General features: G+C 43.4%; 1 protein-coding gene across 1 annotated transcript in view; it reads left to right on the top strand.

Moving 5' to 3' along the window:
• LOC147333904 (sodium/hydrogen exchanger 9B2-like) overlaps nucleotides 1-16053 on the top strand; it is a 31197-nt gene extending 15144 nt beyond the window's left edge. The window contains exons 3-13 of the mRNA XM_086287309.1: nucleotides 3181-3351; nucleotides 8939-9081; nucleotides 9185-9312; nucleotides 9513-9594; nucleotides 12522-12615; nucleotides 12697-12803; nucleotides 12890-13039; nucleotides 13175-13283; nucleotides 13464-13600; nucleotides 15703-15877; nucleotides 16013-16053. Of these exons, the coding sequence (XP_086143435.1) occupies nucleotides 3181-3351; nucleotides 8939-9081; nucleotides 9185-9312; nucleotides 9513-9594; nucleotides 12522-12615; nucleotides 12697-12803; nucleotides 12890-13039; nucleotides 13175-13283; nucleotides 13464-13600; nucleotides 15703-15877; nucleotides 16013-16053 (1337 nt within the window). The remainder of the gene's footprint in view (nucleotides 1-3180; nucleotides 3352-8938; nucleotides 9082-9184; nucleotides 9313-9512; nucleotides 9595-12521; nucleotides 12616-12696; nucleotides 12804-12889; nucleotides 13040-13174; nucleotides 13284-13463; nucleotides 13601-15702; nucleotides 15878-16012) is intronic.
• The last annotated feature ends 998 nt before the right edge of the window (nucleotides 16054-17051 follow it).

Below are 17051 nucleotides of genomic sequence, written 5' to 3'. Positions count from 1 at the left end.
TTATTGAATGTACAGAATGATTATTTACACAGAGCTATACAGTAGTGCAGTTAAGATAAGTGAGGGTGTAGGTAGTTTCTACAGAGGCTATATAAAGTGCTAGTGGTTGTGAGTGGTGGTTCAGTCCATGTTATTATTGTGTGTTTGAGGGTACAGTTGTCCATTGTGGGTGTGTGTATGTTCAGTCCATGAGTTTAACGTGGGTCAGATGTCAGGAGGCAGAGTTCAGGAGTCTGACAGCTGTGGGGAAGAAGCTGTTCCGGTACCTGGTGGTCTTAGTCCGGAGGCTCCTGTGGCGCCTCCCAAAGGGCAGGAGGGTGAAGACTCCATGTGATGGGTGACTGGGGTCTTTGATGATTTTCCCAGCCCTTTTCAGACACCGCTTCCTGTAGATGTCTTTTATGGCAGGAAGTGGTGCTCCGGCGATGCGCTGGGCAGTTTTCACGACCCTCTGCAACACCTTCCGGTCTGAGGCAGAGCAGTTCCCGTACCAGACTGTTATACAGTTGGTCAGGATGCTCTCGATGGTGCAACGATAGAAGTTCACCAGGATGTCTGAGGACAGTTGATTCTTCCTCAGGGTCCTCAAGAAGAAGAGGCGCTGGTGAGCCTTCTTGACCAGCTTGGAGCAGTTGGTCGTCCAGGTGAGATCCTCGGAGATGTGGACTCCCAGGAACTTGAAGCTGCTCACACGCTCCACAGCCGTCCCCTTAATGTGGATGGGTGGATGTGGGTCAGCATTCCTCCTGTAGTCCACGATGAGCTCCTTGGTCTTCTCGGTGTTAAGCAGCAGGTTGTTTGTGTCGCACCACTCAGCCAGACGATCCACCTCCTCCCTGTAGGCGGTCTCATCGTTGTCACTGATGAGGCCAATCACCGTGGTGTCATCTGCAAACTTAATGATGGTGTTGGAACCATCAGCAGGTCTGCAGTCGTGGGTGAAGAGGGAGTAGAGGAAAGGGCTCATCACACAGCCTTGTGGTACACCGGTGTTCATTGTGATGGTAGATGAGCAGTGGTTATCTAGCCGGACATGTTGGGGGCGGTTGGTCAGGAAGTCCAGTAACCATTTGCAGATGAGGGAGCTGATGCCCAGGTCTGTCAGTTTCCTGATGAGTTGTGGGGGGTGGATTGTATTGAATGCTGAACTGAAGTCTATAAACAGCATTCTGGCGTACGTGTTGTTGTTGTCCAGGTGTGAGAGGACAGAGTGCAGTGTGATGGAGACTGCATCCTCTGTGCTCCTGTTCTGGCGGTATGCGAATTGGTGGGGGTCCAGGGTGGGGGGGACACAGGATTTGAAGTGTGCTAGGACCAGCTGCTCTAAGCACTTAGTGATGATGGGGGTGAGTGCTACTGGGCGGTAGTCATTGAGGCAAGATGGGTTGGAGTTTTTGGGTATCGGGACGATGGAGGTGGATTTGAAGCAGGCCGGTACCACAGCGTGGGCCAAGGACAGATTGAATATGTCTGTGAGCACTCCTGCAAGCTCCCCAGAACACGCTCTGAGAACACGCCCGGGGATGCCATCTGGACCTGCAGCCTTGTGGACATTGATCCTGCTCAGCACCGCTCCTACATCGGTGGGGGAGAGAGTCAGAGGTTGGTGGTCTGGCGTCATGTCTGCTTTGGTCAGGTGGGCAGGTGACCTGCAGAATCATGTCTGCCCCAGCTGGATACCTTTTCACACACACCGTGACGTCAGACACATTCACCCTCACTTCTGCTTTGCGCACAATTTCACTTCATTCTTCAACGATCTACACACCACGTGCTGCCCAATAAAAACTTTGCAGTGTATTTCATCCCCTTTCAAGGCAGACTTACTCAGTTTATTCGTCATGACAAGACAACAATCAGCCACACTCACGCAGACCACGTCTGGCCCGCACACACACAAAATAGGCCTATTGCTTGCGTCTGCATGCACAGCTCTCATGGACCTGCGTCCTGAACGCACAGTCCAACGCACTCCCGTGCTCGTGTGAAACCGCGCAGCTACGGAGCCGTTTCTTTAGTAGCCTGCAACCTTCCCGCACGGCTGGCGCACTCCCGTACCTGCAAGAAACCGCACGGTCACGTAGCCGCTCTCTATTGTTTTAGGTTCGCGTGAAACCGCGCAACGAGCGCTCCCCTGGACCCGCGTCTCAGTGACGCATAAGGCCTTTTCTACTCACTGTTAGTGTTGTTTTCGTTCATCGGAAAAGTCTCTGGATCCCGTCAATCGCCATCCATCCCGAGGGGAGTTCAGATGCAAACTCTCCGGCCTGGTGACAAAGTTAGCACCAGGGCTTTCAACAGGTGTCCCAGACGCTGGCTGCTAGCAGACTGCGGCGGCGTCATCTCCCTCTCCTCGGTGGATGCGATGCGTTGGGTTCAGGCTCCGAAGGACCAAATAAATGTTGGGTCTGTGTTTCCACAAGCCCCGCTGGTTTAGAGACTTATTCGTCATGAAGAAAACAAGACAGTCAGCGATCGATCGATTTACTTGCAAGGGAGGCCTCGTCGGTGTCTACCACGAAATGACCCCAAATCCGGCCTCCGATTGCTGCCTTTTATTGGGAACACAGTTCACACAAAACAATAGTACCTCCCCTCATAAACCCCCCTTGGTTAAAAAGACAAGGCACTGTATGTATATGTGTGTGTGTGTGTGTGTGTGTGTATGTGTGTGTGTGTGTTATGTGTATGACATAAAAGCAGGAAGCAACATCACAAGAAACAGATCTTCCAGATAGAATGTATCTGCAATAAAAGCCTCTTCCAGCACAGAGTGGCTGGAGAGGTGGTCAAGATCAAAGGAATGTCTTGTTCCTATAGATTGAACTCAGAGCTTACAAATTTAAGAAGCATAATGACAAACATTCATCAATTAGACTTAACAGTATGATATAGCCCAGCCCTAGTAACAAGTCGAACATTGCCAAATGTAGCGGAGTAAACGTACAGTTTCTTCTTCACAAATGCACTCAAGTAAAAGTAAAAAGTATTTTGCAAAAAAGGTACTTTAAAAGTACTTTTCTTTTCAAAAACGTACTCAAGTAAATTTAACGGAGTAAATATGACTTGTTACTACCCACCTCTGCCAAGGACCAGCAGCACTGTTAATATGCATACTATCAGAGAAATAGAAAAACTCTGAATCTTAACGAGTCTGAAAGATTTCACATCTCCTTGCAGTGTGTCTGTTTGCTCTGCTGTTTGGAGTCGTCTGGTCCATCACGGGAAAAGAGTGTTTACCTGGAGGGAACCTTTTTGGCATCATCATCCTCTTCATCTGCTCCGTGCTGGGAGGGAAGCTGGTGGGAATGATCCAGCTGCCCACACTGCCCCCCCTTCCTCCACTACTTGGTACAGCCCAGTAACTTATTGTGTTGTAGTCTAATCCAGATTATTAGAGGTCCTGTAAAACTTAAAAAATACTTCCTGTGTTAAATTTAGAGCTTACAGTGTAGCCCATGCAAGTTCCCAGCGTTTATACTCGAGCGCTGTTATGTGCTGCAATTGTGCAGCTAGAACACTAGGGGGTGCTGCGATTTCTCTCTTTGAGAATGATCCATTCTCCATCAATCCATCCAATCGATTTCCGTCAATTTTTTGCATTATAAATATGTTCTACGTTCAGGGGTGTAAGCAATGTTATGCAGCGGCTTTTGTGTGAAAAGCACAAAAGCTGCCACATATTTTGCTTTTTTTGTAGTTTCACTAAAGTTCTTTTGTAGTCCATTTGTTGGTGGTTGTGAAAGAAAAAGTCAAGTTTGACTTGGCTCAGTTTTATCACATGGGCCTCTGCTATTCAGTGTTCAATGCTATTTTATTTTCTTATAAGAAGGAAAAGGAGAACAGTCCTCATATGTGACATAAATGGACATTTGAATATTGGAACATCCATGATACACACCAAAATAATGCATAATAGGAAAGTATAAAGGCAATGTTAATCCACTCTATAATACAGCCTGCATCCCTAACAGTACGTGGCGCTGTCACTTGGTGTTCGCTCGCTCTGTGGTAGAGTATCACTTCCTGTTCCTGCTCAAACACAGTGGTGTTTCTGAGTAGCTTATTTGCTTAGCAATTTAATTAACAACTTTTAAATACATTCTTTTTCATAGTATAATCTTCACGTGCTTCATCCGAAGCACACTTTCTGTGTACTCACTACCTAATTTATAGCCAAAGTATTCACTCACTGTCTCTGTACTGTTTCGCTAGCTTAGCTTAGCTCGTAGCCGACTCGTTAGCACCATGGCTACTTCACCTGTCCCTCCTGCACTTTCTTGCTCATTGTGTCAGATGTTTAGTTACTCCTCGGCCTCCTTTAGCCGTAATGATATCTGTAACAAATGTAGCATATTTGCAGCTCTGGAGGCCAGGATTACTGAATTGGAGACTCGGCTTCGCACCCTTCATTCACCCATAGCTAGCCAGGCCCCTGTAGCTGGTGCAGCCGAAGATAGCATAGGCCCCGCTAGCTGTTCCCCGGCAGACCCCAAGCAGCTGGGGAAAGAGGGCGGCTGGGTGACGGTGAGGAGGAAGCATAGTCCTAAACAGAAGCCCCAGGTACACCACCAACCCGTTCATGTGTCTAACCGTTTTTCCCCACTCGGCGACACACCCGCCGGGGGTCAAACTCTGGTACTTGGTGATTCTGTTCTCAGACATGTGAAGCTAGAGACACCGGCAACCATAGTCAATTGTCTTCCAGGGGCCAGAGCAGGCGACATTGAAGGAAATTTAAAACTGCTGGCTAAGGGTAAACGTAAATTCAGTAAGATCATAATTCACGTCGGCAGTAATGACACCCGGTTACGCCAATCGGAGGTCACTAAAATCAATATTGAATCGGTGTGCAACTTTGCCAAAACAATGTCGGACTCTGTAGTTTTCTCTGGTCCCCTCCCCAATCAGAACAGGAGTGACATGTTTAGCCGCATGTTCTCCTTAAATTGCTGGCTGTCTGAGTGGTGTCCCAGAAACGATGTGGGCTTCATAGATAATTGGCAAACCTTCTGGAGGAAACCTGGTCTTGTTAGGAGAGACAGTATCCATCCCACTTTGGATGGAGCAGCTCTCATTTCTAGAAATATGGACAAATTTATTAAACCCCCCAAAATATGACTATCCAGAGTTGGGACCAGGAAGCAGAGTTGCAGTCTTACACGCCTCTCTGCAGCTTCTCTCCTCCTGCTACCCCCCCAAAAACCCATCTCCATAGAGACTGTGTCAGCTTCCAAAAAGACAAAAAACAAACTAAAAACCAGCAACAAACAACTTAAACATAAACAATTACAAAGAAAGAACAATACAGTATCCACATCTGAACCAAAGAGTAAAACAGTGAAATGTGGATTATTAAATATTAGGTCTCTCTCCTCCAAGTCTGTTAGTACATGACTTAATAATTGATCAACAAATTGATTTACTCTGCCTTACAGAAACCTGGTTGCAGCAGGATGATTATGTTAGTTTAAATGAATCAACACCCCCGAGTCATTCTAACTACCAGAAATCTCGAAGCACAGGCCGAGGGGGCGGTGTGGCAGCAATTTTTCACACCAGCCTATTAATTAATGAAAGACCAAGACAGACTTTTAATTCATTTGAAAGCCTGATGCTTAACATTGTCCACCCCAGCTGTAAAACTCAGAAACCAGTCTTACTTGTTATCATCTATCGTCCACCTGGGCCTTACACAGAGTTTCTGTCTGATTTCTCAGACTTTATATCTAATTTAGTTCTGAGCTCAGATAAAATAATTATTGTGGGTGATTTTAACATCCATGTAGATGCTAAAAATGACAGCCTCAACATGGCATTTAATCTGTTATTAGACTCAATTGGTTTCTCTCAAAATGTAAAAGAACCCACCCACCACTTTAATCACACTCTAGATCTTGTTTTAACATATGGCATAGAAACTGAACATTTAACAGTGTTTCCTGAAAACCCTCTCCTGTCTGATCATTTCCTGATAAGATTTACATTTACAATAATTGATTACACAGCGGTGGAGAGTAGACTTTATCAAAGTAGATGTCTTTCTGAAAGCGCTGGAACTAAGTTTAAGAATATAATCTACCCACTGTTATCATCTCCAATGCCCTGTACCAACACAGAGCAGAGCAGCTATCTGAACGCTACCCCAACAGAGGTCGATTATCTTGTTAATAATTTCACCTCCTCACTACGTACGACTCTGGATACTGTAGCTCCTGTGAAAACTAAGGTCTCAAATCAGAAGTACCTGACTCCGTGGTATAATTCTCAAACACGTACCCTAAAGCAGATGACTCGTAATCTGGAGAGGAAATGGCGTGTCACAAATCTAGAGGATCATCATTTAGCCTGGAGAAATAGTTTGCTGCTTTATAAGAAAGCCCTCCGCAAAGCCAGAACATCTTACTATTCATCACTGATTGAAGAAAATAAGAACAACCCCAGGTTTCTCTTCAGCACTGTAGCCAGGCTGACAAAAAGTCAGAGCTCTTTTGAGCCAACAATCCCTTTAACGTTAACTAGTAATGACTTCATGAACTTCTTCACAAATAAAATTTTTATCATTAGAGAAAAAATTACCAGTAATCATCCCACAGATGTAATATTATCTACAGCTACTCTTAGTACCATTGATGTTAAGTTAGACTCTTTTTCTCCAATTGATCTTTCTGAGTTAACTTCAATAATTACTTCCTCCAAGCCATCAACGTGTCTTTTAGACCCCATTCCTACAAAACTGCTCAAAGAAGTCCTGCCATTAATTAATTCTTCGATCTTAAATATGATCAACCTATCTCTAATGATCGGCTATGTACCACAGGCCTTCAAGCTAGCTGTAGTTAAACCTTTACTCAAAAAGCCATCTCTAGACCCAGCAGTCTTAGCTAATTATAGGCCAATTTCCAACCTTCCTTTCATATCAAAAATCCTTGAAAGAGTAGTTGTCAAACAGCTAACAGATCATCTGCAGAGGAATGGTTTATTTGAAGAGTTTCAGTCAGGTTTCAGAGCTCATCACAGCACAGGAACAGCTTTAGTGAAGGTTACAAATGATCTTCTTATGGCCTCTGACAGTGGACTCATCTCTGTGCTTGTCCTGCTAGACCTTAGTGCAGCATTCGATACTGTCGACCATAATATCCTATTAGAGCGATTAGAACATGCTGTAGGTATTACAGGTACTGCGCTGCAGTGGTTTGTATCATATCTATCTAATAGACTCCAGTTTGTGCATGTAAATGGAGAGTCCTCTTCACACACTGAGGTTAATTATGGAGTTCCACAGGGTTCAGTGCTAGGACCAATTCTGTTTACATTATACATGCTTCCCTTAGGCAGCATCATTAGAAGACATAGCATACATTTACACTGCTATGCAGATGACACCCAACTCTATCTGTTCATGAAGCCAGATAACACACACCAATTAGTTAAACTGCAGGAATGTCTTAAAGACATAAAGACCAGGATGGCCGCTAACTTTCTGCTTCTTAATTCAGATAAAACTGAGGTTATTGTACTCGGCCCTGAAAAGCCTAGAAATATGGTATCTAACCAGATTCTTACTCTAGATGGCATTACCTTGGCCTCCAGTAACGCTGTGAGGAACCTTGGAGTCATTTTTGACCAGGACATGTCCTTCAATGCACATATTAAACAAATATGTAAGACTGCGTTCTTCCATTTGCGCAACATCTCTAAAATTAGAAATATCCTGTCTCAGAGTGACGCTGAAAAACTAGTTCATGCATTTATTACTTCCAGGCTGGACTACTGTAATTCATTATTATCAGGATGTCCTAAAAACTCACTGAAAAGCCTTCAGCTAATCCAAAATGCTGCAGCAAGAGTACTGACAGGGACTAGAAAGAGAGAGCATATTTCTCCTGTTTTGGCTTCCCTTCATTGGCTTCCTGTTAAATCCAGAATTGAATTCAAAATCCTGCTCCTCACATACAAGGTCTTAAATAATCAGGTCCCATCTTATCTTAATGACCTTGTAGTACCATATCACCCTATTAGAGCACTTCGCTCTCGCTCTGCAGGCCTACTTGTTGTTCCTAGAGTATTTAAAAGTAGAATGGGAGGGAGAGCCTTCAGTTTCCAGGCCCCTCTTCTGTGGAACCAGCTTCCAGTTTGGATTCGGGAGACAGACACTATCTCTACTTTTAAGATTAGGCTTAAAACTTTCCTTTTTGCTAAAGCATATAGTTAGGGCTGGACCAGGTGACCCTGAATCCTCCCTTAGTTATGCTGCAATAGACATAGGCTGCCGGGGGATTCCCATGATGCATTGAGTTTTTCCTTTCCAGTCACCTTTCTCACTCACTATGTATTAACAGACCTCTCTGCATTGAATCATATCTGTTATTAACCTCTGTCTCTCTTCCACAGCATGTCTTTATCCTGCCTTCCTTCTCTCACCCCAACCGGTCGCAGCAGATGGCCGCCCCTCCCTGAGCCTGGTTCTGCCGGAGGTTTCTTCCTGTTAAAAGGGAGTTTTTCCTTCCCACTGTTGCCAAAGTGCTTGCTCATAGGGGGTCACATGATTGTTGGGTTTTTCTCTGTATCTATGAAGCGCCTTGAGGCGACTTATGTTGTGATTTGGCGCTATATAAATAAAATTGAATTGAATTGAATTGAAGTACTTCATATATACAAACTTTTTCCACTAAATTACCTGAAAATCTTCACTGCTTATTATTTCTTCATGTCAGTAAAACTTGAATTGTTGTCCAGTATGTACAGTATCTATCAGTAAGTATATGTAGATACATAGACGTACATTGCGATTTCAAATAAAATACAATTAAATTCCATTTAATTTTAGGGGGATCACACCCTCAGTTGCAGGCCATATCATAACGTGCTACCACACGTTATGTTAGATATGGCCCTTACAACTACAGCAAGCCTGTACAAACGTGTGTGTGTTTAGGTATGCTGCTGGCGGGTCTGCTATTGCGTAACGTTCCTTACGTAACGGACGCCATCTTCATCAACACTCACTGGTCTGCAGCTCTGAGGAACATCGCCTTGTCCATCATCCTGACCAGGGCTGGTCTGGGCCTCAACCCTGAGGTACACGAACAGTCAAATACTGTAGCAGCATACAATTCCTGACACGCTGGTAGTTACACACAGAAAATCGAATGCAGTCTCTTAAATCCTTGTTTGCATGCAGGCTTTAAATCGACTGAAAGCAGTGTGCGTACGTGTTGCAGTTGGACCCTGTGTGGTGGAGGCCTGCAGTGCTGCTGTAGTTTCTCACTTTCTGCTGGGTCTGCCATGGGTTTGGGGTTTCATACTGGGGTAATTTGCACACACATACACACACATACACACACACAAAATGGTCTTAGTTAATACTTTAGTTGACATGTTGGAATCTCTTTAAACAGACTTTAAACAGGTGGTTTCTGCATGTTAATTGGAGCTATTTCTTTCTGTATGACTGATTCAAAGTAAGTAAAGTGACACTCACTGTATCTGTGGTGTGTGTGTTTGTGCAGTTTTGTACTGGCTGCCGTTTCTCCAGCAGTTGTTTTTCCTTCAATGCTGCTCCTGCAGAGAGAAGGATATGGAGTGGAGAAGGTAAATTATCACCCGTTACTATCATCACCACATTTGACTGATGAAAGGTTCATCCTGCCAGAAGGGGCAGCGTATGGGTGGAAAAAGAGATGAGCCTGAGATGAGTCTATAGAAATGACACAACATGTGTGTAGGCTTATGCGGAGCAAGTATAACCTAAAAATAAATGCCATTACAGCAGTTCTAGAGGACTCTAGAACTGCTGTAATGGCTCTAGCTCCATCAACACATGCTCAGTGATTGCTAAGCTTCCTAATTGTGTCCTAGCCCCTTTACAAGGACCCAAAGTGACCTCTAGGAGACCCACTGTGGTCCTTAATACCTTCTACAAAGATATAAGCTTAAGCAGAATCAGAATACTTTATTGATCCCTTATTGATCACTTATCAATAAGGTATTAGTCACTTATTAGCAATGTAGGGACTAACGCGTTATTAAGTAACGCGTTACAGTAACCACGTTATTATTGTGGTAAAGAGCACGGTAACTAGTTATTATGCCAAAATCAGGAACGCGCTAATCGTTACCGGGATTTAGATAGGGTCGTTATTTGTACTTCGTGTGGTGGCTATCGCGGAGCTTCCACAGTTTCAATAACATTAGCAAGTGGTGGAGGCCAGCAGGTGGATGAGGGAAAGGGGAGGCAGGAGGAGGAGAGACCCGAGGCTGCTGCTGGTCCGAGTGTCAGGTGAACTGAACTTCAGGTAAGAAGTTATGACCTGCAGTCTATCTGGGTCAGATATAAACCAAGTTTAGGTGTAGTTTATTTTCGTTATGCTGACTTTTTCGTAAAAATTTATTATCTGAATCTTACAACAAACGATTGATAGATTGATACATATATACCATCAAAACAGTGAACATCACTGTCACAACAGCGTTTGTTTTCATTCAATGGCTTTATGATTTTTCCTATAATGGTGGGCCGGTCTCTAGTCAACATACCCGGGCCGATTTTTTTGTCGCAGTCCAGCCCTGTATGCAGCTCATCTGCAGTCTGGTGCTACCTACATCTTTCTATTCAGAAGGCAGAATTTCCGAGTTCTGAGTACAATCGAAAGCACCACGACTGCAGTTTTTATGTTGGATGTAAAATGCGCACATGACACTGTGACGTAGGCTAGAATCATGGTGGTGGTCAACGACGGTCCAGGCGTGGGATTTCTCTCGTGGAAATGTGCACATTATCTTTTCCTTTCTATTGGTAGGTGGCACAGTGCACTTGTGGCAAGTAAGCAAGCTAGAAGACTGGCACTCTTGCTGGGTATCCAGTTACGGAAGCAACAAGAGAATTCTGAGTAAAACCAAAGTTACTTTCCCTAGTAACGAGTTACTTGAAGTAACTGAGTTACTTTTGATAGAAGTAACTATTAATGTAACTAAGTTACTAATTTAAAGTAACTTTAAAGTACTAATTTAAAGTAACTTACCCAACACTGCTTATTAGTCTTATTAGGATCAGTATATTGAGTCTGTTAGCATCTGGGAACCTCAACCTGCATGCAAACCCCAGCATGCAACAGCATAGATGATCGCTCTGGCCACAACAGACTCGTAGAAAATCCTTAACATTGTCCGACTCTGGCCCTTCCTTTAAAGTGCTGTGGTGTTTTTAGCCCAGTCCAGTTTATTGTCAATGTATGCTCTGAGGTATTTATAGTCATCCACAATGTCAACATTGACTCCCTGGATTGAAACGGGTCAAGTGTTTCCTGGTCTTCCTGAAGTCCACGATCAATTCCTTGGTCTTTGCCATGTTGAGCTGAAGATGATTCTTCTCACACCACGTGACAAAGGAGTTGACCACAGGCTGGTACTCTGTCTCATCATCCCTGCTGATGCATCCAACCACTGCAGAGTCATCAGAAAATTTCTGAAGATGGCAGGTCTCTGTGCAGTGGCTGAAGTCTGTGGTGTAGAGGGTGAAGAGGAAGGGAGAGAGAACGGTCCCTTGTGGTGCCCCTGTGTTGCTGATTACCTTGTCAGACACACTGTGGAAGACACACATATTGTGGTCTTCCTGTCAGGTAATCAACAATCCAGGACACCAGTGAAGCATCCACCTGCATCGCTGTTAACTTATCACCCAGGAGGGTCGGCCTGATGGTGTTGAAAGCACTGGAAAAGTCAAAAAAACATGACCCACACTGTGCTCGCCAGCTGGTCCAGATGGGTGTAGACACAATTAAGCAGGTAGATGATGGCGCCCTCAATTCCGAGACGGGGCTGGTAAGCAAACTGAAGGGGATCCAGATGTGGTCTGACAATGGGTCGGAGCTGGTCCAGGATGAGCCTTTCCAGGGTCTTTATGATGTGGGAGGTCAGTGCCACGGGCCTGTAATCCTAGGGGCCACTGGAATGTGGTGTCTTTGGTACAGGAACGAGACATGATGTCTTCCACAGCACTGGGACCCTCTTCAGACTTATACTCAGCATGAACAGTTTATGGAAGACTCCACAGGCTGGGGGGACAGGTCTTGAGGATGCGGGGACTCACTTCATCTGGTCCAGCAGACTTGCTTGAGTGAAGTCTCCTCAATTTCAGCTGAACCTGGTCTTGAGAGAAAGTGATGGGTGTTGGAGGGGTGTCAGGAGCATCCCTTGAAGCTTTGATAGGATAGTGATTCAGTAACAATACCCTTCTAAAGGATTTGTAAACCTTATCAGTTCAAAACACCCTCCAAATGAATTCATAAGCTTGAAATATACAGAAGAATCCCTTCAGCTACTTAGTAGTAGCTACTACAGCTACTTCTAATAGCTTTAAAACACTTGGAAGTTTATTTAAATGGAAGCGGCACTGCTAATCACCCAAAAGAGCTCAAGGCTCCTTCAGGATTGACTAATAGTTAAGCTTCACCAACCCAAAAACTTCCAAAGGGTCAAGAACATTTAAAGCTCTAATGTCACTGTGTGTTGTTCTTCAGGGAATCCCCACCCTCCTGCTTGCAGCTGGAAGCTTTGATGTTATTCTCGCCATAACAGGATTCTCTACTTGTTTGGGAATCGCCTTCTCTACAGGTCAAAGAAAGTTTTTCTGTCCTGTGCTTTATGGTTTGTGTTTTTTCTAGTCTACATGGTCTCGTTGTGTTTGTCCTGCAGGTTCTACATGGATGAACATACTGAAGGGTCTGCTGGAGGTGGTGGGAGGCATCGTAGCTGGTATGATCCTGGGCATGTTCTTGTACTGCTTCCCCAGCAATGACCAGGTTTGACATTATTTTTATATTAATATGATTTTTCTTTCTTTAATTGTTCATAAAATGTGTCTTTAATATCTTCTGTCTGATTGCAGGAGGATCTGGTATTGAGGAGGACCCTCATGTTGCTGGGTCTGTCCACATTTTCAGTCTTCTTCAGTCATGTTATTGGTTTTGCTGGAGCTGGAAGTCTCTGTATACTGGTGCTGGCTTTCCTGGCTGCACTGGGCTGGAAGACTGAAAAGGTATCATATATCAGGATCACTTTAACCTGCATCCCGCCCCTTGGATTTTGCCATGTTTACCCTAAATCAACATCATTCTTAATGGTTGGCACTATGGAATGTGGTTAATCCAGGTATCTCTAACTTCGCAATCAGGCACCAGTAGCAGAAATGGTGGGTCGGTCATGGGATGTATTTCAGCCACTTCTCTTTGGTCTGATTGGAGCTGAGATCACGATTAAAGAACTCAGCCCAAGTACTGTGGGTAAGAACATTATATTAACGACATATTTTAGTTAGACTTTGCTCCATTTGGCTCTAGATTCTCTTCTCACTATTTAGGCCCCAGTAATCAAAGAGATTTAACCTTCTAAGCAACACAATTTGCTGCATCAAGATATTTAAGATATTGGTTTCCTCTTTGTTGTTGTGTCTATGCCCTTAGGTCTGGGTATGGCCTGCATTCTTATTGGTCTGGTGATCCGTCTCCTTGTCACCTTCCTGCTGGTTAATTATGGAGGATTCAACCTAAAAGAGAAGCTCTTCCTTTCTGTGGCCTGGCTGCCTAAAGCTACTGTGCAGGTCAGTGAGTGTGTAATCCTGATATTAGACTGTTAGACAATTTTCCTTTTTCAAGAATAATGTACCCGACTTTATTAAAAGAACTAGAAGCACCTCAGACTTGTCCAGATACTTCTAAAGGATCAATTGTTGGGTCTGTGTTTCCACAAACCCCGCTAGTTTAGAAACGTATTCTCGTTAACGACAAAAACAAGACGAACATCTTTTACTTGCTAGCAAGGGAGGCCCCGGCCGGTGTCTCAGAAAGCACTCTAAATCCTACCGCAGACTGACCCCCACGACGGCCTCCGCTTGCTGCCTTTTATTGGGAAAACAGTTCACACAATACACATCACAGCAAAAGCACCTCCCACCGTAAAACCCCCAAATGGTTCTAAGACAAGGCACTATGTGTGTGTATGTGTAAACATCTGTATGCATGTGAGAATGTATGTGTGTGTGTGTATGCATGTGAGAGTGTGTGTGTGTGTGTGTGTGTTTGAGTGAGTGTGTGAGAATGTGTGTCTCTCTGTGTGCGTGACTTCCAACTGTTTCTAACAACATCCTTAGTCATAAAATGGTAATCTCCCCCACACCCAATATATGGTTTCGATTCCTGTATTGGTTCACCATGCACAACACAGTGAAGCCCCAAAAGGGCAGGAAGCTTACCACACAAGAAACAGAATCTTCACAAGGGATGTGTCTATAATAATCCTCCCCCAGCACAGAGTGGCTGGAGAGGTGGTCAGAGACAAAGGAATGTCTTGATCCTATATATTGAACTAAGACCTTACAAATTTAAGAAGCACATTGACAACATTCAACAATTAGACTTAACATCCATAAAGTCTCTTAACACTCCTAAAATGCCACTGGTGTTCAGAACAGCCACTAAAATTATCCACACAAATCTTGTGTTTTATAAACCACTGAAATCACTAAATTGAATTGATTAGAACTACCTACATGGCTCCTGAATTCTCTTTATTGACTTCTAAAACCTACATTACCACGATAATCACACAAACATGTTCTAGTTTGTCATTAGTCATGAAACCCAAGGGCCTCTACATCTTCCTCAGTTATGACTAAAAACTAAAAAAGTACCGCTGTTTCCCTTATCCCTTTAAGACCTACCATAGAACCAAGTCCGCCAGAGCTTATAGTATATTTTTACATGCTGTGGAGCCATTTTTTGGAGCATTTCAAGTTGCTATACATCAATACAACCATTATAGCCCAAATTTTAATAATATGTCTGCATTAAGTGGATAGTAATTACATAAATTGCAAAAAAGTGCAATAAACTACAAAAAAATTTTAAATCGTTTTTGATTTTTTAACATATATTTGTAGTTAGAGAAATTTAAGAGGCTTATCCCTCAAAACTGTAAATACAAAAAAGTTGCACAAACTAGTTTCCCACCAAAGGAAATTTATTTTAAGTGTCTTCATAGTTTTATTTTTGAGATACACCAATTTTCATATACTGCAGGAAAAATGAAAAAATATATTATAGTGCAAATTTGCAAAATAACAGCATATGCATCAAAATAAAATATTTCCAACAGTGCAATATGAGTCCTCAGCATCCCAGAAACGACACAGAAAGTCATAAAGTCAAACATAACTTTTAAAAACACAAGTATAGGCTCATAAGGCCACGATGTTAAAAAACTACATTTACGCAAAATGACGCCACTTGCGGTTTCGGGCAGGTCATGCCGGACATGTGATAGTTCACGCTGATGGACGTAGGAAGTGTTACAAACAGCTGATCGGATCGGCAAAGTGTGTTTCTGGAATATTATGTTTTTGTTGCTGCAAGTACTTTTTATGCAGTTTTTGCAAAGCTATATGTGGAAGGAAACTGTGACCTAGGACAAGCTGATGGCATAAGATGTAAGTACAACTCCTCCGGTTTCATATGCAAAAAAGATTATTGCGCTAGCTTACGTTGTTGCAGTTCTACCGGGATTTAAAAATAGTTACGCAAAATGGAGCGTGTCCGCTCCGACCGGCTTTAAAGGGTTAAAACCACCTCTGTGACTTTAATGATACATTCCTTCATTGTTAATCTGCACTTCTCCTGAGCAGTTATTTATGTCTGTATGTGCTAGGCTGCCATTGGCTCCAAGGCATTGGACATGGCGAGGAAGGAAGGGGACGAGGCCTTAATTAAGTTTGGTTTGGACGTGCTAACATTAGCAGTGTTAGCCATCTTGACCACAGCTCCAGTTGGTGCACTGGGTATCGGACTGGCAGGACCACGTCTCCTGGCCCGGCAGGTCAAAGGTCAGCAGGCATACACATCTACACACTGTGTAGTGACTTCATAATGTTACTCTTAAATCACTGAACAGTGTCAGGTGTAGTCATATGTAAACAACAAATGTCTTTTCTTCACCTCTCTAAAAATCCCGACCTCAGCAGAAGAGACAGAAGGTGAAGCTACACCATCTGACCTGTGAGATTATTACACCATCTTATCCACCTTATACTTCTAATCAAATAACTGTTGAATCATTATACGCTATAGGCCACATTATGCCTTTGATTAAAGATTGTGAAATCATTACACTGTTTTATGATGCATTTTACTGCTGAGTTATAAGAAATGCTGTTTGTGTAGAATCATGGCCTTCCTTTTCTGATTACAAAGAGAACAGAACATACTGTAGAGTTTTTCTGCCCCATCTCATCAGGAGGAGTTAAAACAGGAAGCCAAGGCCGTCACTAAGCTGGAAAGAATGTGAGGGTTTAGGCTTTATGGCCCTGAAGGGAGGGGGAAGAAGCTGTAAGAGTCTGTGTAACTGTTGGACACTTCGAGACACCCTCCTGTCCACATCTCCGACATCTGTAATGCTCAAAGTGTTGTATGGAATAATGAGAATTGTATGGAATAAAGAGATTGTTGATTGAGCATTTATACACTGAGTGTTGTTCTTCCTTCAGCCCAAAGATGGAAGAATCGGGGTATTTAACATACCGCAACGGGCTGTTCAAGAAAAAGACAATGTGACTCTCAAGAGCAAGCTATGAAGCTATCCTCTTTTTGCAGAGACAACAAGAAACTGTTCCTCTTTTGCAGAGACAAACATAACTAACCTCTCACCTATAAATGATTCTCTCTGAGTGTGTGTGTGTGTGTGTGTGTGTGTGTGTGTGTGTGTCTGTGTGCTAACCACAATTGCACCCTATTTCACCTCGCCGTCTAGCTCCTGACCTCTCACCAGACAGAGAGACAGAAGCCACTCACATATATGTAATAACCGAACTGAAACTATGTATATGTCATCTACTAAATAAATGTTTTAATCAAGAACCTCTACTAAAGGCTTAATACAAGAATATGAACTTATAAACGATAATAAAAATGACCTGATATAAGTGTTTTGTAAGCATGTATTGCAATTCCTTTAATATGATAACAGTATGCATAAACATCTTAAGGTCATCTTAAAGCTAT

This window comes from Aulonocara sp. 'chitande type north' Nkhata Bay, linkage group LG3 (genome assembly GCF_057382095.1).
Source record: "Aulonocara sp. 'chitande type north' Nkhata Bay isolate Kocher_YH1m ecotype deep benthic linkage group LG3, A_spYH_male_GT1.1, whole genome shotgun sequence".
NCBI lineage: Eukaryota > Metazoa > Chordata > Actinopteri > Cichliformes > Cichlidae > Aulonocara > Aulonocara sp. 'chitande type north' Nkhata Bay.
This window is presented reverse-complemented; position numbering and strand designations above follow the sequence as displayed.